This window comes from Panthera tigris, chromosome B2 (assembly GCF_018350195.1).
Source record: "Panthera tigris isolate Pti1 chromosome B2, P.tigris_Pti1_mat1.1, whole genome shotgun sequence".
NCBI classification, from domain to species: Eukaryota; Metazoa; Chordata; class Mammalia; order Carnivora; family Felidae; genus Panthera; species Panthera tigris.
Window position 1 is genome coordinate 37,075,859 of NC_056664.1, and position 23,899 is coordinate 37,099,757.

The 23,899-nt window shown below is 37.3% G+C and overlaps 1 protein-coding gene across 6 annotated transcripts in view; it reads left to right on the top strand.

Moving 5' to 3' along the window:
• DNAH8 (dynein axonemal heavy chain 8) overlaps window positions 1-23,899 on the top strand; it is a 325,383-nt gene that overhangs the window by 86,139 nt on the left and 215,345 nt on the right. For all 6 annotated transcript variants that reach the window (XM_042986265.1, XM_042986264.1, XM_042986266.1 and 3 more), the window contains 7 exons: window positions 2,945-3,051; window positions 8,755-8,830; window positions 10,000-10,192; window positions 17,546-17,742; window positions 18,315-18,441; window positions 20,813-21,048; window positions 23,134-23,238. In XM_042986265.1, coding sequence (XP_042842199.1) covers window positions 2,945-3,051; window positions 8,755-8,830; window positions 10,000-10,192; window positions 17,546-17,742; window positions 18,315-18,441; window positions 20,813-21,048; window positions 23,134-23,238 — 1,041 coding nt within the window. The remainder of the gene's footprint in view (window positions 1-2,944; window positions 3,052-8,754; window positions 8,831-9,999; window positions 10,193-17,545; window positions 17,743-18,314; window positions 18,442-20,812; window positions 21,049-23,133; window positions 23,239-23,899) is intronic.

Consider the following 23,899-nt stretch of genomic DNA (forward strand, 5'->3'; position numbering starts at 1 on the left):
CTGACCCCCTTCACCCATTTCACCTACCTGTTAACTCCCTTCCCCTTTGGTAGCCACTGGTCTGTTCTTTGTATTTATGCATTTGTTTTTGTTTTATTGTGTTTGTTCATTTGTTTTGTTTTGTTTCAGATTCCACATGTGAGTGAAATTGTATGGTATTTCTCTCTCTTAGTCTGACTTACTTTGCTAAGTATAATCCCCTCAAGGTCCATCCATGTTGTCACAAATGGAAAGATTTCATTCTTTTTTTAAGGCTGAGTAGCATTCTACTGTGTAAATATACCACACCTTCTTTATCCATTTATCTATCAATGGACATTTAGGTAGTTTCCATATCTTGGCTACTGTAAATAATGCTGCAGTGAACATAGGGGTGCATATATCTTTTTGGAATAGTGATTTCATATTTTGGGGACAAATACCCAGAAATGAAAGAGCTGGGTCATGTGGTAGCTATATTCTTAATGTTTCCATAGTGGAAAAATTAACTGACTGAGCCACCCAAGTGCCCCTCATTTAAAGCAATTATTGATTAGAATATACCTATTGCCGTTTTGTTAATTGCTTTCCGGCTATTTTTGTAATTTCTCTCTGTTCCTTTCTTCTCTTTCTCTCTTCTCTTGTGGTTTGATGACTTTATTTAGTGTTCTAAGTTTCTCATTCCTTTCTCATTTTCTTTGTATTTTGCTTTGTGGCTGCTCTGAGGCTTACGTAAAATATCCCATTTGAATAGTAGTCTTTTTAAAATTGACAGTAACTGAATTTAAACACATTTCAAAACTTTACTTTTTTCTGCCCCACTCCTGCTATTTATATTTTTGGTGACACACTTTACATCTTTTTGTTTTATACTTCCTTTAATTATTATAGTTTAGCTAATGTTACTGCTTTTGTCCTTTAACCTTCATGGTTGCTTTATATGTCAGTGACTCACTACCTTTGTTATATATTTACCTTTTCCAGTGATATTTTTACTTCCATATGGTTTGTTATTATTAATTAGTGCCAATATTTTTCAGCATAATGAAATCCCTTTTATGTTTCTTTAGGGCCAGTGTAGTGGTGATGAACTTTAGTGTTTGCTTAACTGGAAAGCTATTGATCTCCCCTTAAATTCTGAATGATAATCTTGCCACCTAGAGAATTCTTGTTTGGAAGTGTTTTTTTTTTTTTTTTTTTTCCTTTCAGTTCTTTGAGTATCTCATGCCATTTCCTTCTGGCCTGTAAAGTTTCTGCTGAAAAATCTGATTGCCTAATGGGGTTTCCTGTGTATGTAACAAGTTGTTATTTTGTAACAAGGATTATTAAAAAAATTTTTTTAATGTTTATTTATTTTTGAGAGAGATAGAGAGAGACAGAGTGTGAGTGGGTGAGGAGCAGAGAGAGAGGGAGACACAGAATCTGAAGTAGGCTCCAGGCTCTGAGCTGTCAGCACAGAACCCCATGCAGGGCTTGAACTTATGAACCGTGAGATCGTGACCTGAGCCAATGTCGATGCTTAACCAGTTGAGCCACTCAGGCACCCCTCTTTATCCTTAACTTTTATCATTAAAAATTTTTTTTTTTATTTAGAGAGAGAGTGCAAATGGGGGAGAGGGGCAGAGAGACAGACAGACAGAGAGAGAGAGAGAGAGAAAGAATCCTAAGCAGGCTCCACACTCAGCATGCACCCTGACGTGGGGCTCAATCCCACAACTGCAAGATCATGACCTGAGCCAAAATCAAGAGTTGGACGCTCAACTGACTGAGCCACCCAGGTACCCTGGCTTTTTATCATTTTAATTATAATGTGTCTTGGTGTGGATATCTTTGGGTTAAATCTTATTTGGACTTCTGTGCTTTGTGCACATGGATATCTGATTCCTTCTTCAGACTAGGGAAGTTTTTAGCCTTTATTTCTTTAAATAATTTTTTCTGGCTCTTTCTCTCTCTTCTCCTTGTGGGATCCCTATAAACACTTTTTCCACATGATGTTGTCCCAAAGGTCCCTCATGATAGTTTGATTTTTCTTAATTCTGTTTTCATTTTGCTGCTTTGGGTGAGTTCCACTGCTTTTCTTCCAGCTCACTGATCTGTTCTTCTACTTCATCCAGTCTGCTGTTGAACCCCTCTAGTGTATTTTTCAGTTCAGTTATAACTTCTCTTTGGTACTTTCTTTTATTTTCTCTTTTTGTTGAAGTTTTCATTGTGTTCATCCATTCTTCTCCCAAGGTTGGTGAGCATCTTTATGACTGTTACTTTCATCTTTATGACTGTTACTTTATGACTGTTTACTTTATGACTATTGCACTTTTTATCAAGTAGATTGCTTATCTCTCTTTCATTTAGTTCTTTTTCTGAAGTTTTTTTCTTGTTCTTTTGTTTGGAACATATTCCTCTATCTCCTCATTTTGCCTAATTCTCTTGTGTTTGTTTCTATGTATCAGATTATTCATCTGCATCTCACAGTCTTAAAGGAGTGGACTTGTGCCCAGAATTTCAGTCTCCTCCCATCACCAGAGCCAGACACTCAAGGGGTGTCTCTTATGTGTGCTCTGTGTGCCCTTCTGTTGTGGCAGGGCTGTGATTGTGGCACAGTGGTGGGTAGACTTGTCACTCAGTCTGGCTGTAGGACATGGCTATGACTGCTGTGATACCATGTTGGGGAAGTTGATCTTGCCATGCCATCATCTTGACCCCAACTTTATTTTTTAAGTTTATTTATTTATTTTGAGAGAGAGAGAGAGAGAGAGAGAGAGAGAGAGAGCATGTGAGCAGGGGAGGGGCAGAGAGAGAGGGAGAGAGAGAATTCCAAGCTCTGTGGTCTCAGCACAGAGCCTGACGTGCGGCTCAATCCCACAAACTGTGAGATCCTGATCTGAGCTGAAATCAAGAGTCAGATGCTTAACCAACTGAGCCACGCAGGTGCCCTGAACCCAACTTTTAATATGATTTCTTGTTACAGGAATGTAAAGAGGTCTATGCTTTTTTCTCTCATCAATTGCTAGACAGTCTTCAAAAAGCTACACGGTTATCTTTGGACACAATGAAAAGAAGAATATTTGTTTCAAGGCAAGTTGAAAATATGCTAAATAAGTCTGGTAATGCTATCATAACATAATGCTAATATTACCTCTTATTTTGATAAATTTAAATTTAAAAATATAACATTTATGAAAAGACTATATTAAAATATATGTGTAATACTGTAAGAATAGTGATCAAATGAACAGTCATGTTCCTAACATCCAGACCAAGACAAAGAACATTGAACACCAGCATTCCCCTTATCAGTCCTTTCTCTGCTCACCCAAATGTAGTAACCACTATTCTGAACTTCATACTTATTATTGTCTTGGTTTTCCTTATAGTTTCCCAAGTTTGTATCCCTAATCAAAGTATTTAATTTTGCCTGTATTTATGCTGTTGTCAGTGTGATGTTTTTGTGATTCATCTATGTTGATATAATTTATTTTCACTTAGGTATAGTTGGAGTATACACAATCTGTTTATTCTCCTGGTGATGGTCATTTGGGTAGTTTCCAGCTTGAAATATTCTGAATAAAGCCAATGTAAACATTTTCATACCTGTCTCTTGCTACACTTGTTAAGAATGGAATAGTTGGGCCATGGGGTATGTGAATAGCTCATTTAACCATGCAGTGCCCAGCCTGAGAGTCCCCATGGCTCCTCATCCTTGCAGACAGTTGGTATTTTTCAATTAGAAAATTCTTGCCAAGAATGGGGCGTGAAATCTCATCTCACTAGGACTTAAATAATCATTTTCTTGGATACTGATGAGATTGAACATATTTTCATGGCTGTGAGCCATTTGTGCCTTCTTTTCCTTGAAGTTTCCTTTTTTTCTTTTGTCATGTCTTGTCTTGACTAGGCTTGGCTTCTTTCCTTCCTTCATTTCTTTATTTTTTGCCAGTTTTTTTCTATTGGATTGGACTTATTTATGGAAGTTCTCAATATATTACTTTGTTGATGATAATATAGCAGATATCTTCTCCCAGTTGTACCTGTCATTTCATTCTCTTTATGGTATCTTCTGCTGAGTTTAAAGTATTCATGTTTATCAATATTTTCTTGGAAACATTAAAATTCATTGATCCTTTCCTTGTGATTTTTATGTCTTTTAAAAGAAATCTTTCCTTACCTCATGACGTCTTCTAAAATTTTATACTTTTGTCTTCTATGTTTAGGGATTTAATCCACATGATATTGATTTTTGTGATTCTGTGAGGTAGGAGGCCAATGTATTTTTTCCCATAATTGTAAGTTAACCAAACAAAAGTTGTTGAAAAATTAACTTTTTTCTTTGAGAGGATTAAATTACATTGCATCTATAGATCAATTTGGAGAGAATTAGCATCCTTATAATATTGAGTCTTCCATCCAGAATCATGATTACCTCTCCATTTAAGTCTTCTTTACTATTTCTTAATGAAATTATATAATTCTCCATGTAAAAGTCTTGCACATTTTTGTTAGATTTATTCATTGGCTAATCATGGCTGAATTTTAATTTAATCACACTGTTACAGTCTCCCAACGTGATTGTGAACTTGACAAATTTCCCTTCTGTTTTGTTCAGTTCTTGTTTTATGTGTTTTAAGGCTATGCTGTTAGGTGCATTTATATTAGTTAAATTTGCTTAAAGCACCTTATCTTTTATTTTTATTTTATTTCTTTATGCATATTAATTCTAATTCCTCTAATTGTTTTTAGTCTGTCATTAATTTTACCTTACCAGCTTTTTTGGTATATCACTTTTAGCCCTCTATTCAAACCTTACTGTGCAATTTTTTGTTTTATTTCTTAAAAGCATCATATACCTGATTTTTAAATTCAATCTGATTATCTCTGCCTTTTAGTAGAGTTTAATTTGTTTATATTCATTGTAATTTTTTGATAGAGTTACACTTACGACATTTCCTTTTGTGTCTTCTTTTTAGTGTCTGTTTTCTTTGGTTCGTTTCATTATCTGTTATTTTTGGGTTGGATCATATTTTCCTTTTATTTTCCTTACTATACTTCAGTTATTTAAGTAGTTACCCTTAAATTGAGAATACATGTATTTTACTCCAGGTAAAAAAAAAAAAAAAAAAGAAGTACTGTCTATGGTTTTTCAGTTTTCTAGTCTTATTTCTCACTACAAGGGCCTTGGCATGATTTACTCACTGAACAGTATCTACCTCATTATTGCTGCTTGATGTTTTAGTTTTGCCTGTTTTTGAACACGTAAAAATAATTTATTTACTGGCATATTGTAAAACACCTCCAGATTCTTGTGTATTTCTTATATCCCACTGGTTCCTTAGTCAGGGTATATGAGGGGTAAACGCTCTTATTCTTTATTTTAAGTCTGAGAAATGTCTTTTTTGCTCTTACAATTCCATGACAGTTTAGGTGGATAAAAAGTTTTTGTTTGTCTCTCAGCACTTTGAATGTATTTCATTTTTTTCTGACTTATAATGTGCGTGATGAGAAGTCTGCACTAAGTCTAACTAAAGATAGTTTTTTATCCTTGATGTTCTTCAGTTTTCTTTCTTTGTGTGGATTTGTCTTTATTTCATCCTGCTTTGTTCTCAGAGTGCACTTTCTATTTCAAGGTGTCTGGCATTCCTTAATCCTGGAAAATCCTCAGCAATTTCCTTTTCAGTTGTTCCTTCTGGGAAATTCCTTTCTTTCTCTTCTTACGGAACTTTAAGTAGTTGAATGTTGAATAGGTTGACCACATGATCTATTGTTCCAAACAGGATACTGTTTCAAGTGTAGGGGCACTACCCAGATGAAGTGTCAGGGCAGATTTAACCCGTAACTGTTCTGGGAACAATGGACATGCAGTCATCTCAAATCTTAGGGCTTTCAGTCTGTCCTCCCTGTCTCCTAACTACTCTGTCATCTATTTTGTCTTTTTGCCTTTCTGGGCTACGTTATGAGCAAGTATCTCTCTTTCTAGTCTAAAGATCTCATCTCTCTCATCTTAAATATTTCAACTAATACTTTTTCTTATTTTCCAGGTATTGTATTATTTCTTTATTTCTAGTTTAGTAACTTATTATGTTGGGAGAAAATAACTTTCATTTATCTCTTTGAATATTATCAATTTACTTATTTTAGAGTTTGTTCTACTTCTATACATTGATTTTATCTGGAGTGTGTTTTTGTTTCAATTATTAATTCCTTTCATTCTCTTTCTTACTGTAAAACTTATTCATGCCTATTGGGATTTTAGTTTATAGAACTTCACTGAATGAAAGGTGTGTGTGTGTGTGTGTGTGTGTGTGTGTGTGTGTGTGTGTGTGTTATGTTTCTCTCTCCCACCCTGCCTCCCTATATAGGAGTTTTACTTTTGTCTCCCATGATCCTGGGGACCTTGATATAGACCCGAGTCTTATTTGTTCATGATATCTGCCCACTGAAGAGATACGGGGCATATGGCAGGTTCAGCCAGGGAGTACACAAGTGACCTGACTTAACTGCTTCCTGGGGATGCTATGGATTTGTTTCATCACCCCAGGCCCATATCTTCTGGAGATGTTATAGCTGCAGACAGTACGTTGATGGACTATGCTTTGTTTTTGCTTTGCCTCTTTACAAGTGGAGGATTACCTTAGCTTCTGGCTTTGAGTAGCAGGCCTGGCTGAGGCCCTATCTCACGTGGAGTGCTTTCAGTGCCTCAGAGTCCACAGGAGCCAACCTTCCACTGTCACTGCCTAATTCCTGACCAGACTCCTGGCCACGCTGTTTATGTGTTTCTGACCCATTTCTGATTCATGGACGTGCTAACCTTGCATTTGAGTATCTTCATGTCCTATATTTTCTATCCATGATTGTTACATATTTGGCACAAAGAGTGGTTTTGAAGTCTGAACTTGCTATGCCACGTTGACGTATAAGTCCTATAGCATTAAGTCATTTTTGAAAAGATACACATGAGCATGATACTGCAACCTCCTCCTTTGTCTAAAATGTCTTTTTCTGGGGCGCCTGGGTGGCTCAGTCGGTTGAGCGTCCGACTTCAGCTCGGGTCACCATCTCGCGGCCCGCGAGTTCGAGCCCCACGTCAGGCTCTGGGCTGATGGCTCGGAGCCTGGAGCCTGCTTCTGATTCTGTGTCTCCCTCTCTCTCTGCCCCTCCCCCGTTCACGCTCTGTCTCTCTCTGTCTCAAAAATAAATAAAAGTTTAAAAAAAAAAAATGTCTTTTTCTTACCCTAACACATGAATGCTGGTTAGGTCAGCTTGGATCACAATCTCTTTCTCTCACACTCTGTAAATATTGTTTTATTGGCTTCTTTTGTTCCCACTTTCAGATGAGGGTTCTGCTGTTAATCCAATTTTCTAAATAACACCCTGTTGTTTTGAGCTTATAGGATTTCTCCTGTTTTTCTGGAAATTCACAAATTGTATGTTTTTGTGTAGATAATTTTTCCCATTAATCCTGTCAGGCACACAGGACTCTTTTCAATATGATAAAACAAGTCTCTTCTGAAGATGAGAGAAGGGCTGTGCTTTAATCAACCATATGTAAGATTCATGTGCTGGATCTAGGTAGTAAAGTGTCTCTCGGCTGAGTGACCCTCCGTAAGTTACTCAGCTTCTCCCTACCTTGGTTTCTTCATCTGTAAAATGCAAATAATAATCACAAGATCTGCCTCACATAGTTAATGTGAGCATGAAATGTGTGGATTCATGGAAAGTGCTTGGAAAAGTGCCTGGCGTACATTAAGCAGTCAATAAACATTACTTTTCCCTAATTTTTCCTTGCCTTTTCTTTAAGTAATATCTGTCTCTGTATTTTGCACCTGAAATTTTGGAGAATTCTTTAATCTCTAGTTTGTCAAATAAGTTACTGAATGATCTAGTGTGCTGTTCACTGCCTCTGTCACTTCAGCTGTTTGTTTATACTTTATAAAACTCCTTCTTGTTCTCAGATTGTGCTCTTTTAAATACAGTTTAGACTTGTTTTATTTTTGCATCTTGGATTTCAGAACGGGATTATGAATTAAAGGTCTTTTTCCCTTTGTTTGCTTGCTTTGGTTCAAAGAGTTCCTTCTAATAATATGTAATGTTGGGTCTTCACATTGAACTGTGGAAGCTTTGTGTTACTTATGATTTCCACCCCGCACCCCCCCCCCCCATCTTTATAAAGGAAGGTGTAGTTTTTCAGTAATGACAGCATTTCCTGCTGTGGAGAGCAATGAGACATTTATTATAATTTTGTCTAGGGTGGGGACAGAGGTCAAGGCGGAGGGAGATCACCAATTTATAGCTCTGATGTGTGTTCTTCATTACTTCCACTTGTGTGTCTGTATGTCTGTACTTCTGCCTGAGCATGAGTATGTTGTTTACAAAAGCGGTTTTTGGAAGGCTTTGACCAGAAACCTCCTGTGTAATCTTGCAAAAAAGTGTATATATGAAAGTATAGGAAGGTATATGCTTTTTGTTGGTGATCTTGTCTGGCATCTGTTACAAGGCTGGGAACAGGCAGTGCTTTTAGTAAACGTTATTAAATGGTTATTACTGAGAGAGAGAGCAACATTAAAATACTAGAAAATGTATAGGAGACTAATATTTTACTTCAAATAACATTAACGTGTTTTCTTAGTTCTCTGAAATTTATGGTTTCATTATGAATAACTTTCTCCATGTAATTTGGTATTTTGAAAATGGTCTTTATTTTTAGGATTGAAAATGGTAGCATAATCAAGCTATTTATGAAACTTTAGGTTAAGTTTTATAAGTTCAATGTGTATCTTATTATAGCCAATATGGACGAAGGCGATCAGAAGATGTTATTTCCTTCATAAAAACTGAAGTGCATCTTGCGATTCCGAATGTGGTAAGTATAATTAATATTCAAGTTAATATAATGATATTCTGGTAACTTTTAAAGAAATATAGGACTACCACTGAACTTTCATTTAGAATAACCTCTCGGTTCTATATATTTTTTAAATGTTTATTTATTTATATTTGAGAGAGAGAGAGGGCGAGCGAGGGAGGGACAGAGAGAGAGGGAGAGAGAGAATTCTAAGCAGGCTTTGCGCTGACACAGGGTTCAATCTCACGGACTGTGAGATGATGACCTGAGACGAAATCAAGAGTCAGACGCTTAACTGACTGAGCCACCCAGGTACCCACTATGTATTTTTTGGTTTTACCCGAATATTTAACAAAAATCAGAATGTGATTTTTATCCATTATAAAATAATTACTCTGTGCAGTTCATGGTGTATTGAAGGATGGTGTAAGAGATGAGTTAAGCATCTCTGTTCAGCCATCAGTTAGCAAGTACTTGAAAAGCATTCTTGCTTTTTCTTTCTTCAAGCATCAAATTATCTAAATAGTCCATCTCAGAAGTCCACATCCCGACAGCAAACACACAGCTGTAAGGTAACCCAAAATGGCAGGATAGAAAGAAAGAGCCTATGCCCTGAGCACATGGACCCTGTGCCTTCTCCCGACACTTATTTTTACCACCGTCTCATGTCTCAGCTGCCAACTGGCATCTGGAACTCCGAGTCACACAGGATGATTGAGGTGCATTCTGTGATGAGCCATAGGATAAGGCCAGGCAGGAACGATCTGTGACTCATCTGTCGCCATCTACATCTACACAGCTTGGCCTCCTGGAGGACAGCTTCTTTGCCTGTTTGGCACAATTCAAAGAACTGAGGTCGGAACGTTGGCAGTATAGCTTCTTCAATCATTTTGCTTCATTGGTATCCAACACACAGTCCACCATTTATGGCCACATCCGGCCGCCCTCATGGGGAAAGTATGACAAGTACTATGCCTGACCTTTTAGCCTGCGGGAAATGATAGAATGGGAAAACTTCAGGATAGAGAAAGTCCACAGTCTACCCTCCTGTAATATCCCTCTCCTCAAAGCAGCCTTCCACTGGGCCAGCTGAGGCTGTCCCACCCAGTGGGGGATGGGCTGGTGAGAAACAGAGGGATGGATGGCATGTGCTGCCAGTACCAGGAATTCATTTATTCTCTCCATAGGTAATGGTTCCTAGTTTGGATGACATTCAACAAGCCATTAACCGTATGATCCAGCTAACCCTGGAAGTCAGCAGAGGAGTGGCTCACTGGGGGCAACAGCCGACCCGTCAAGTTAAGCCTGTCGTCACCAGTCCCAGCCGTACTACTGACCTGATGCATTTAAACACAACAAAACCAGCAAAGAAGGAAGAGAGTAAGAGTATTAAAGCACATCTCCAATGAATAGAATCTGAGAATTACAACAACTAGTAAATCATCTTTATGATTGTTCCTGGGTATGACAGCATATAGATTTTAAAAATTATAATTCCAGTGCAGTTAACATACAGTATTATATTAGTTTCAGGTGTACAGTGTAGTGATTCCACAATTCCATATATCACCCAGTGTTCATCAAGGTAAGTGTGCTCTTAATCTCCTTCACCTATTTCACCCAGCCCTTAAGCCACCTCCTCTCTGGTAACCATCTGTTTGTTCTTTATAGTTAAGAGTCTGTTCCTTGGTTTGTCTCTTTTTTTCTGTTTGTTTGCTTTGTTTCCTAAATTCCGCATATGAATGAAATCATATTTTATTTGTCTTTTTCTGACTGGCTTGTTTCACTTAGCATTATACTCTCTAGATCCATCCATGTCATTGCAAATGACAAGATCCCATTCTTGTTTGTGGCTGTCATTTTTATCATGCTTATTTGTAAATTTTGCTTTAAAAGTAAAAAAATGAGTGTTCTCCATCTTCCATCATAAACATAACATACAGACATTTCCATCTATGTTTGGACATAGGGAACAAAGATTTTTATCATTGTTCCACTATCGTAATCTTAGATTCAGAGGAAAATTACAACTAGGCTTAGTACGAATTCTACTTTCAGCATTGTAGTTGGACCAATGAATTTAGTTTGCCAAAACATGGTGCTTAGAAGTTCTGGGTCGTATGTTCCTTGTACCTGAAGTACCTATAAGCTATTCCCTTAAGTTATCATGGGTGTGATATGACACTGACCCAAAGTTCCGTGGACATTTTTGGACACTTTCTTCTGTAGAAAGCCAAACTATTTTTGATAAGTAAAAATTGTATATATTTAGGGTATATGGTGTGATTTTTTTGATATATGTGTACATTGTGAAATGATTACCACAGTCAAGACAATTAATATGTCCATCACCTCCTACAGTTACCATTTTTTTATGTGTATGTGTATGGTAAGAAGATTTGAAATTTACTCTCTTAGCAAATTTTGCGTATACATTAGTATTATCTGTGGGCACCATGCCATGCTGTACATTAAATTTTGCTTGTTTTCACATGTGCTGATGAAGTTGCCAATCTACTTTCATTAACCTAGGTCAGCTGAGGAGACTCATTTCGTTCTTTGGAAGTGTTCTGCTTTGACCTGCTACTGGGAACTAGAGGGAAGGAATTGTGGTCTAAAGGAAAAAGATTAGGCCACTGTCCTGGCCATATCCCTGCTGGATTCCATTACATGGCTCATAAACACAGCCCTGCCAGATGTCCTGATTACGATGAGACCTGTATTTTCCAGATCATAAGCAATAGACTCACCTGTGATCATCCCCCATGGCTTCCCCACAAAGGGCTTTTGTAGATTTGGAGGAAAGCTGAAGCCAGACTAGATTCAAACTGTCCAGCTTCTTATTTTCTGAGAACCTTTTTTAACATGGGCAATTAACATTCTTGCCTTTACAACTAGGTTTGTGTTTAGTACTCCGTTAAAAAAAATTCAACAATATATTGTTTAGAGATAACAATGTTGGTTTCTCTTCAAAGAAAATTCGGGATCCCGGTTACCTCTGGGAGTAAGGAAGGAATATGTAATTTTAGAGGACCTAGAGAGGACAACTGATATATTGTCACCATTCTCTCCTTAACCTAGGTGCTGAGAAAAAATTGAAATAATTTTTCTTCTTATTTAATACATGTTTTATATATGTCACGTTCTTCTTTAACTACTGTCTTATATGCTTCTATATATATGATATATTTTAGTCACCCATACACATCCTTTTATCACACTAGGAATATGAAAGATTTTATGCTAATGATGTCTGTGAAAAAATTTAGAAGCATTTATTCCCATTTAAACTGAAGAATAAACAAGGAAGCCTGCTATCATTGCTTTCATTCAATATTTTATTGGAGCAATCAGATGATAAAAAGAGATAATTGGAAAGGAAGACTAAGATTGTCCTTATCTAAAGATCATCCAACAAATCTAGAAATGACTATTAGAACTAATGGGTTCAGTAATGTTTTTGTGTAAGAGACCAACACACAAAAGTGTTTCTACAATGGCTAATAATTCAACTAGAATGTAATAGCATTATATGCCAATTATATCTCAATAAAGCTGGACAGAATGTAATAGAAAAAAATAGTTTTTCAATAGCCACAAAACCATAAGGTACTTAATAAATAAATGTAAAAAATATTTGCACAGCATTTTTGGAGAAAATAATTATTATTGAATAGCATAATGGAAGATAGGAATAAACCTACAACCTGAAGAACTCAATTTTTTAATTTGCAAATTCAGTACAATTCCAATGAAATCACAACAGAACTTTTTCTATAATTTGTCAAATTAATTTTAATTACTTTTGCAAAATTATGTGGAAGTGCAAAAGCCAAAAATAGCTCAAAATATTTATGAAGAAAAACAGGGTAGGGGTCCTGTCCTGCCACATAGAAAGAAGTATTATTAAGCCAGACTAATTACGACAATTTCTTAATGGTCCGAGGATAGAGAATAGATTAATAAAATGGGACAGAGGGTGCAGGAACACTCATATGTATGAAAATTAGATATATAACACAGGTAGACTTACAAATCAGGGGGGAAAGAATGTGCTATTTATTTAATAAATGATACTAGGAACTTTTATCCATATGGAAAAACTTAAATTACATCACAAAAGTATCTCAAGGGGTGCCTGGGGAGCTCAGTTGGTTAAGTGTCCAATTCTTGATTTCAGCTCAAGTCATGATCTCATGGTTCATGGGGTAGAGGCCCATGTTGGGCTCTGTGTTGGCAGTGGGAAGCCTGCTTGGGATTCTCTCTCTTTCTCTCTGTGTCTCTCTCTGCCCTTCCCTCACTCATGCTTGCTCTGTCTCTCTCTCTCAAAATAAACAAACAATAAACAATAAAAGTATCTTAAATTCATATCCATTATTCTATATTCTATAACACTGTTAAAAATATACGTATTCTATTACACTGTTGGAGTCAAACATAACACCATATATTTATGACATTAGGGTAGGGAAAAATTCTCGAGACCTACAAAGCTCAAACTACAGAAGAAAATATGTTTAAATTTGACTTCTTTATATTTAAAAACATTCTTTAAAGGATCCTTACTTTTAATGACAATGCTGGAACCCTTACCCAAATGTTAGCAAATTGAAATCAGAAACATATAAAAAGGAGGCTATATTATAACCAAAAGAGGTTTATCCCAGAAATACAAGATTTTTAGAAAATACATCCTGTTAATAGAATAAAGGACAAAATCACATGATTACCTCAGTAGACACAGAGAAAGAATTTGTCAAAATCTACCTCTTTCATGTTAAACTTAAAAGTGTGGGGATAGAATTGAACTTCTTCAACCTGATAAAGGGCAGCTATGAAAAACTTAGAGCCAACATCATACTTAATGGTGAAAGACTAAATTATTTCCCCCTAAGATCAGGAGCAAGTTAAGAAAGCTGGCTTTCCCTACATCTATTCAACATTATACTGGAGATTCAATCCCGTGGATTTAATAAGAAATTAAAGATATACAGATTAGAAAGGAAGAAGCAAAACTGACTTTATTTAACATATAACATTATCTTGTATGTAAAAACATCCTCGGGAATACATGCACATACAAAACTGTTAGAATTAATAAATGAGTTCAGCGAGTATGCAGGATATAAGGTCGACATACAAAGCTCAATTGTATTTCTAACTACTTGGAATGAACAATCTGAAAAAGAAATTAAGAAGACAATTTCATTCATAATACTATCGTAGAGAATAAATTTAACTGAAGAAGTGTAGGGGCCTGTACATCGGAAGCTACAAAACATTGCTGAAAGGTAACACCATGTTCATGGATTGGAGGAAGACTCAGTACTGCTAAGATAGCCATTCTACCAAATTGATCTATAGATTTGGTGGACTTTCTATCAAAATTTAGAAAGCTGTTTTGCAGAAATTGAGTTGATCCTAAAATTTGAATAGGAAATAGGGAAATGCGAGGAACTATAATAGCCAAAATTAGTTTGAAAAAGGATAATAGAGCTGGAATACTTGATTTCAAAACATACTACAGAGTTATAATAATCAAAGCCGTGCAGTATTGGCCTAAAGATAGGCATGTAGATCAGTGGGACAGACTAGGCAATCCAGAAATAAACTTTAGAGTCAGCTGACTTTCTGAAAGGATATGAAGTAAAAAAATGGGGCAAGTGATTGTCTCTTCAACACACAGTGCTGGAACAATTAGATATACGTATGCAAAAAAAAAATGAAGTTGGACTCTTAAACCATGCAAACGGATTAACTCAAAGTCAATTATACAAGGACTAAAGCTATAAAAATTTCTTTAGAAAGAAATTTAAAAATTTTAAGAAATTAGTGATTTGGGGTTATATAAAAATTTCTCAGGTATGACAGCAAAAACATGATCATGACAAGGAGAATGGACAAACTGGACTTCAGTCAAAGTAAAAATGGTCGCTCTTCAAAAGACACCATTCAAAACATTAAAAAGGGAAGCCATATATTTGGAGAAAATATTTGCAATGCATACATCTGGCATAAAGTACTTGTATTCAGAATATATAAAAAACTCAAGCTGAATAATAAGACTATCTCCCTCCCCAAATGGTCAGAAGATTAGTTCAACAAAGAAGATGCATGAATGGCTAAAAAACACATGAAAAGAAGCTCAACTCCGTTAGTATTAGGGAAATACACATTAAAACTATGATGATCTACCACAGCACACCTATTAGAATGGATAAAAATTTTTAACAATCTTCAATACCAATTGTTGATAAAGAGCCTGAAACTTTAAGGCATCGCTGGTGGGAATGTATATAAAGGTACAGCCACTTTGGAACCAGTTTGGCACGTCCTTAAAAAGTTGAACATACCTGTACCATTTGGCTCAGGAATTCCACCCCTAGGAATTTATCCAAGACAAATGAAATCATATGTCTGTGTAAAGATGTGAATGTTTATGCTGCATTATTTGTTAATAGCTTCAAATTGCTAGCAAACCAGATGTCTAAAAACTGATCAATAGGTAAACAAAATGAGGTATATCTACACAGTGGGATGCTTCTGTGCGATAAAAGGGAAACAACTACCAGGACATGCAACATTAGTTACTTAGTTAATTCAGCCAAATACCGTGTACTTTCTTTTGCTTTAATTTTGATTAAAATTAAAACAAAAGAACAAATGAGTGACGTGGTCTTAGAGGGGACTGGCAAATTCACCAGGGATGCCCTTTTTAGAGATGCTTCTGAGCTTCAGCTAATTATTGCCATGCAGGAACATGGACCCTGTACTACCAGATTAAATCTTTAAAAAAATTTTTTTAACGTTTATTCATTTTTGAGAGACAGAGATAGACTGAGCATGAGTGGGGTAGGGAGCATGAGCGGGGTAGGGGCAGACACAAACACACAAACACACACACACACGCACGCACACATGCACACACAGAATCCACAGCAGGCTTCAGGCTCTGAGATGTCAGCATAGAGCCCAATGTGGGGCTTGAACCCACAAATTGTGAGATCATGACCTGAGCTGAAGTCAGATGCTCAACTGACCAAGCCCCCCAGGCACCACCCAGATGCCTTTTTAATTTTTTTTTTTTGCATATATTTATTTTTGAGAGACAGAGACAGCATGAGCAGGGGACGGGCAGAGAGGGAGACACAGAATCAGAAGCAGGCTCCAGGCTCTGAGCTGTCAGCACAGAGCCTGATGCGGGGCTCGAACCCATGAACCATGAGATCATGACCTGAGCCAGAGTTGGACGCTTAACCGACTGAGACACTCAGGCGCCCGAAGATTAAACCTTTTTAAAAGAGAAGTTGAAAATCTGGAATTGCACATGAAATATGATCTTTAATTGTTCACAACTGTTTTGAAAAAATAAGGCATTGTTTGGACCAAATAAAAGTATTTGTATAGTCTCTGTCTGATGGGGAATACTTGACAATTTTGATCAAGGCAGTGACATGATCAGATTTTGGCAAGAGATGTTTATGGTAGTGGCTAATAGTGATTGCATGATCTCTATATACCGGATGCTGAGCTGAGGACAAACATAAATTGTCTCATTTAATCCTCACAAGTATTTCCATGAAGACTGAAAAGATTGCAGCTGCTCTGGAAAAGTGTGGAGGTTCCTCAAAAAATTAAAAATAGATCTACCCTATGACCCCGCAATAGCACTGCTAGGAATTTACCCAAGGGATACAGGAGTGCTGATGCATAGGGACACTGGTACCCCAGTGTTTATAGCAGCACTTTCGACAATGGCCAAATTATGGAAAGAGCCTAAATGTCCATCAACTGATGAATGGATAAAGAAGTTGTGGTTTATATATACAATGGAATACTACTTGGCAATCAGAAAGAATGAAATAAGGCCTTCAGTGGCAATGTGGATGGAACTGGAGAGTGTTATGCTAAGTGAAATAAGTCATACAGAGACAGGTACCATATGTTTTCACTCTTATGTGGATCCTGAGACACTTAACAGAAGACCATGGGGGAGGGGAAGGAGAAAAAAAAGAGAGGGAGCGAGGCAAACCATAAGAGACTCTTAAAAACTGAGAATAAACTGAGGGTTGATGGGGGGTGGGAGGGAGGGGAAAGTGGGTGATGGGCATTGAGGAGGGCACCTGTTGGGATGAGCACTGGGTGTTGTATGGAAACCAATTTGACAATAAATTTCATATTAAAAAAAAACTGGCCAAAGGTTATATGGGTAATAAGTATGGTGCATCTCTTTTAACCACCATACTGTTCTATAGAGCAACAATTGTAGCTCTTTTGACCTTTCTTTCCTTGAAGGACTTATGCGGCGGTGGGGTGGGGATGTTTAATCAGTGTCTTTAAGTTCTGTTCTCTGAAAGTAATTTTCCCACATTAAAGAAATCTAGGCCTCAAAATCTGACACAGTGGTTTAGGCAAGCCATAGGAGACTCATAAATACAGAGAACAAACTGAGGGCTGCTGGAGGGGTGTTGGATGGGGGGATGGGTTTAGTGGGTGATGGGCATTAAGGAGGGCACTGTTCGGGATGAGGACTGGGTGGTGTTATATGCAAGTGATGAATCACGGGAATCTACTCCTGAAGCCAAGACTACACTGTATGTCAACTAACTTGAATTTAAATAATAATAAAAAAAGAAAGAAAATCCAGCTTGAAAGAAGTCTGTAAATATTAAAATTGATAATATTTGAAGTTGCATATAGAAGTTATCTCTCTATAAAACCATCTGCTTTCAGAGTCTGTGGAAGAAGTAATTACTGCAAGAAAGCTGAAGAATTTTTATCCAGGGGTAGCGGAGCACAAGGATATTTCCAAATTGGTCCTCCTCCTTTCTTCCTCTGTGAATTCTCTACGGAAGGTGGCTCATGAGGCCTTGCAGGACTTTCAAAAGTACAAGATGCTCTGGACAGAGGACCGAGACGTGAAAGTGAAGGTGTATTTTGGCTACTTGTGATGCGGTTTGGGTTTGAATTGTTTATATCTAACGTGTGTGAGAGAAGCAGGAAAGTATCAGAATGATGACAGGAACTCATGAGCAGAGGTCAAGAACCTGAAAAGGCCAAGCATCTAACATAGTGGATTTTGTGCCGTACTCACAGTGACACTCTGAGGCAACTGAGGGTAATGAGGCTCAGGCAGGTTTTGTTTAATTTGTGTAAACAGTTGGGTACCAGTTACGTTCCAGACATTCAGAGGCTGGGTATTCAAGGGCGTGTCACGCTTACATAGATTCAACTGTATTTTTGGTTAGAGACTTAAGGACACATGAATAACTCAGTTAGTTATTCATGGTAGACTATGAAATTCCCTCACTTGGCCTCATCTCCTCATCTTCTGGTACTACCAGTTCATCCCTCTCTTTACTGAGCTACTGGCCTGACATGCAAATGGAAAAATATATAAGGAAAAAAAAAAGAAAGAAAAAGAAAAAAAAAGAAAAAGCAGTGTGAAATTTATACTGTCCAAAAGTTAAAGAAAACATTGTTTCCTGTTTCCTTACTACAGGAGTTTTTGGCTAACAACCCCTCTCTGACTGAAATCAGATCAGAAATTCTACACTTTGCTACTTTTGAACAGGAGATTGATGAGTTGAAGCCTATTGTTGTTGTAGGAGCACTTGAACTGCATACAGGTATTTTTAAAATGTGATGTAAAGTGTCTGTATTTTCATATGAAATGTTACGTTATGTAGAAAGCAGTTACTAAGCTACCTTTCATATACATATATGGTATACATATATACATGCATATATGTTATATATAATATGTATGTTATATAATATATTATTATATATTCTTTGTACATAATATACAAGGGTGGCTTAATACAATCAATACACTGCCCAAGTCCTCAATTGGCAAACAACTAAACTACACGTGAAACACTTTTTGGGGTTACTATGAGGAGGGAGTTGTATACATGAGATAGGAAGGAGTCAGACAGTTTGAGGTTTCCTGAGAAGCTAATCCACTTGGGATTAGAATATCACAGGATGATGAGACAGCCATTCAATATCTGAAATACAAAACCCAAGCTAATTTTACTGACTACAAGACTAAGGGAGAGCTGTGCTGCTCAGGCACAGTGTTCTCCACAGAGCACACTGCCCCATCTCATATAGGGTGTCTGGGCGGCATGGAGCTCAAGCACTATGGGTGTAGATAGGTTAACATCACCTGTAGAAGGATGCTTACTCAGGTGAGACTGTTGTTGATGGGTTGGTGCTCGGAGGTGGGCTTATTGAATATGTTCTTTCTGATTGGTTGACATTCAGAAGGGAGGGGCTGGTGCTGATTGGTTGGCAAAAGCATGGGAATTGAGGTCTGTTGGTCTGCGATTTGGGTTTAAAACTGGGTTGTGGTGGCTCCTTATTGCCAAGGTTACAGAGATACAATCAATCTTGCTTGAAGTTTGTGAGAAGATTTTATTCTCAGGAGATATTTGAATGACCTATTTTACAACAACTATCCATTGTAAGTAGATTTGCAGGTCTATCCTTAAGGAGTAAGTGTAACTGACTCTCAAATTTGACTATCAAGGTTACCTGACCTCTTTGACTGCCGTCTCTTCTGCTGATGATAATGACAGTGCCCGCCTCATGAACTACTTTATATGAGACACTTGACATAGTACTTGACAAGTAGTTGAGTTCAATAAATATTAAATGCTATTATTATATCTATCAAGAAGGTATTTAATTTGGGGAAGAATCACAAGCACTTGGAGGGGATATTCAGTTAGAAACCAGAAACTATACCTCAGGGGCAATCATTCCAAGAACTGTAGACTTTTGGAAAATTAATTTGCCTATTATTATTACTATCATTTAAACTTCCCATTTGTTTTCTCATAGTGGTTAGTGCTGTGATTCCTCATACACAAATCAACTCTAGCGCAGTGTGAGAGTTGGCTGGTGGCTTGATTTTTGAGAAAGGAAACTGAAAAATGGAATAGGTGGCAACAGTTCTGAAGAAAGGGGAAGGAGGGCTGAATGCTTGGGGCCTGAGGAAAAGGAGAAGAGAGGTCCATGAGGTGCAGACCTCATGAGATAAGATCTCACAGCTTCAACCCACAGGTTGACTGTGCGTCTCTTTTCAGGCTGCTGTCTCCTCAGATCCCTAGTCCTCTCAGTCTGTTGGGAATTGCAGGGGAAGCGATCATGTTTCAAGCATGGCAGGGCTGGGGGTTTGAGAGATACCAAGAGAGGAAAAGAGGAATGTGTGAGGATTGTTAAAATAGAGTTGACTTTAGAACTGCTTTGTTTTCAAGGAACAGAAACCTGTCTGAGCTTTTTTATGAGAAAACTGTATATCCCAGAATCCAAGAGGCAACTGGGCCTTAGGTATGAACCAGAACCGGGGACAGTACAGGAAGCTGAGGAAATCCACTCTCTCTGCCTCTCATTTCTTCTTCCCTCTGTGCATGACTTTTTCTGCTTCCCAGACCACATGGTTCCCCCTCAAGTCTCATTCCAAACAAGAAAAGGATTCTGAATGTCAGATAAAAGGTCAGGTTTGACTGGGACAATCAGGCCCAGGTACAAGGTCAGGTTATACACATTCTCTAATATGTGGATGAGGTAGAGAGTGGAATAATGGGAAAACGAGGACAAGTTTGGCAGACAAAAGAATATATTACACTCCACTTTTTGGGGTTACCTAGAAGAATATGGAGGACTGAATGAGGGCTGCTAATGGGATGACCAGAAACAGAGCAAAGTTCACCTTGGGCAGTGCTAGAACTAATTTCGAAAATTCCTCTCCATAGACTCTAGTGTCCTTCTCATGTACAGCTTAACATACTCTATAGGGAGAGGAATTGCATCTTCAAAATGTAGTAACTTTATAGCACATTTAATTTAGACTACATTTCAAGTGTTCAGTAACCACATGTCTCTAGTGATCATCAAATAGGGCAGTACAGTGATGGATGCTCAGATTAGACATGAAGTAAATAGTTTCAGTATGTCAGTTGTATTCTGATCTTTTTTCCTCTTCTCCAGGGCCAATGAAATTGGCCTTATCAATTGAGGCTAAAGCATGGAAGATGTTACTCTGTCGATATTTGAATGAAGAATACAAAAAGAAAATGTCAGACATGATAGCATTCATCAATGAATACTTGAAAAAGTTATCTAGACCTATCCGTGATTTAGATGATGTCAGATTTGCAATGGAAGCCTTAGCATGTATCCGTGATAATGAAATTCAAATGGACATGACTTTGGGACCGATTGAAGTAAGAAATGATTGCATTTTTTTTCTTTCTTGAGATGCTTTTCAAAAAAAGAGAGAGGGGTACCTGAGGGGCTCAGTTGGTTAAGTGTCCGACTTCAGCTCAGGTCATGATCTTGTGGCTTGTGAGTTCGAGACTTGTATCAGACTCTGTGCTGACAGCTCAAAGCATGGAGCCTGCTTTGGATTCTGTGTCTCCCTCTCTCTGCCCCTCCCCTGCTCGCACTCTGTCTCCCTATCTGTCTCAAAAATAAGTAAACATTTAAAAAATTATTAAAAAATTTAAAAAGACACAAACACACACACATACACACACACACACGAAAATTGATCCTGTTAACATACTTCATCTATTTTATGGCATAGTCTGCCTCTTTCTCCTTTCTGATTTGATGTCATTGGAGGGATTTTGACAATTATCAACAGTGAACAGTATACAAAGGAATACTGATATTTAATAATGCTGAATTGGTCTAGACAGTGTTCAGTTTTTTATGGTAACAGAAATGAATGGTTTTGTGCTTTCATAGCAGTCCTGACATGGTAGCCAAGTTCCCCAAATATCTTTAGCTTTCTTTAGAAACCACTTACAGGTCTCACTCCTGATCAATGGCATACTCAGGGCAGCATGGTGGGAGCAGTACACTTAGGCTCAATAGTAAACTGTTGGAACTAAGATCAGAAATATTTTTAGGGTAGAGTACTGTATTAGTTTCCTACTGCAGCTATAACAAATTACCATAAACTTAATGGCTTAAAACAACATAAATGTATTATTTTATAGTTCTACAGATCCTAAGTCTGAAAATGGATTTTATGGGGCTAAAATCAAGATGTCAGCAGAGCTGTATTCTTTCTGGAGGCTCTTAGGGAGGGGGGATTCCATTCCTTGCCTTTTCTAGCTCCTAGAGGCCACCTCTATTCCTTGGCTCACAGCCCCTTCCAGCAGTGGTGTCACTCCTGCCCCTGCTTCAGCTTCACATCTCTGATTCTACTCTCCGGCCTCCCTCTTTCCCTTATATGGACCTTTGTGATTACATGGGGCCCACCCAGTTTATCCAGCATAATCTGCCCATCTCAAGTTTTTTAAACATAATCACACCTGCAAATTTCCTTTTGCCGTGTAAAGTAACATAGTCATAGGTTGTGGAGATTAGGATGCAGACAACACGGGAGAGGCCATTATTTTGTGTACTACAAGTATTTTATGACTCATATTTAAATTCCTGGCTCATACTGATAATAAAAATCAGAGTCTTAGTTTATTTTATGACTCTTTAAAAAAAAATTCTCTAAATTAAATCTAAATTTAAATTTAAATTCAAATTCTGTAAGGAACATTCTCCCTTATTCCCCCAAATACCTGCGACATTGGCATTCTCACTGCCTCTGTTTGGTATGCCAGTGCTCATAGTCGAGTATTGCCTTCTAAAAACCATTTAGTGTTTATACTCTCTGGTAGCTAATGCACTTCATATCTTTAATACCTCTTTAAATCTTAGTGTTTGGGAATTTTTGATGCCTGACCATCCATTCCTCAAGATTTAACAAATTATCATATCATTTTTTCTTGACTACAGAAACTTCATTCTTCAGCATAAATTCTTTTAGTAAATCCATTTGCCAGTCCATTCCTCTGGTCATTCAAGTCTCCTTTCTTCAGAATATCTCCCATATCATTGTTTCATTCTATTTTTTACATAGCCAGCTCTTATTTGAATAGAGTAATGAGAAGATATCTTGCATGGTGTTGCACAAGATCAAGGAGGAGAGAGAGGCAGAAAATGATTCTAGGGACATTTTCTAGGATAGTATTTCCTAGAAATACTAGGATCTGCCCACATCTCTATCAGAATCACTTAGGTGCTTATTAAATGCAGATTTCAGGACCGAGGATCTAGAGTAAATATCTGGTATCAGTTAGAATCTAGAGGCAATTTTTATACACGTTTAATTTAGGAACCACTCTTCTGGAATGTACTGTCTTCTTCTAAGAATGGGGAGAATAGGAATGTGTTTTTGAAGAAATCTAAATCATTTGTCAATTGCTTTCCTTGTGATGTTTCTGAACTCTACTCCCACTCTCCAGGAAGCCTATGCTATTTTAAACAGATTTGAAGTTGAAGTAACCAAAGAAGAATCAGAAGCAGTTGACACCTTGAGATACTCTTTCAACAGATTGCAGAGCAAAGCTGTAAGTACAAATTTAATTCTTATTTTTTTTAGAAGTCCCTATCTCTAGAAAAGTTTTTTTTCATACATTTTAAAGCTTAAATATATATATTTTAAGAGCTTTATTGAGATATAATTTACATACCATAAAATTTACTATTTCAAAGTATATGAAAAGTGATTTTTAGTATATTCATAGAGTCACATAACCACCATTATTATCTACTTTTAGGACATTTTCATATTCCCAAGAGAAACCCCATACTCACTAGCAACCACTTCTTCTTCCTCTTACCCCAGTCACTAGCAACCACAAATTTACTTTTTTGTCTCTATGGATTTGTCTTTTCTGGACATTAATATAGATGGAATCATACAATATGTAGCCTTTTGTGACTGGCTTCTTTCATTTAGCATAATGTTTTGAAGTTTATCCATGTTGTCCTATGTACCATGACTTTATTTCCCTAGTGTCTAATGATGTTGAGCATCATATACTTATTGGCCATTCATCCATCTTGTCTGGAGAAATATGAACTTAAATACTTTGCTATTTATTTATTTATTTATTTATTAATGTTTATTTATTTTTGAGAAAGAGAGAGCAAGAATGAGCTGGGGAGGGGCAGAGAGAGGGGAGGATAGAGGGTCTGAAGCAGGCTCTGCACTTACAGCAGCGAGCC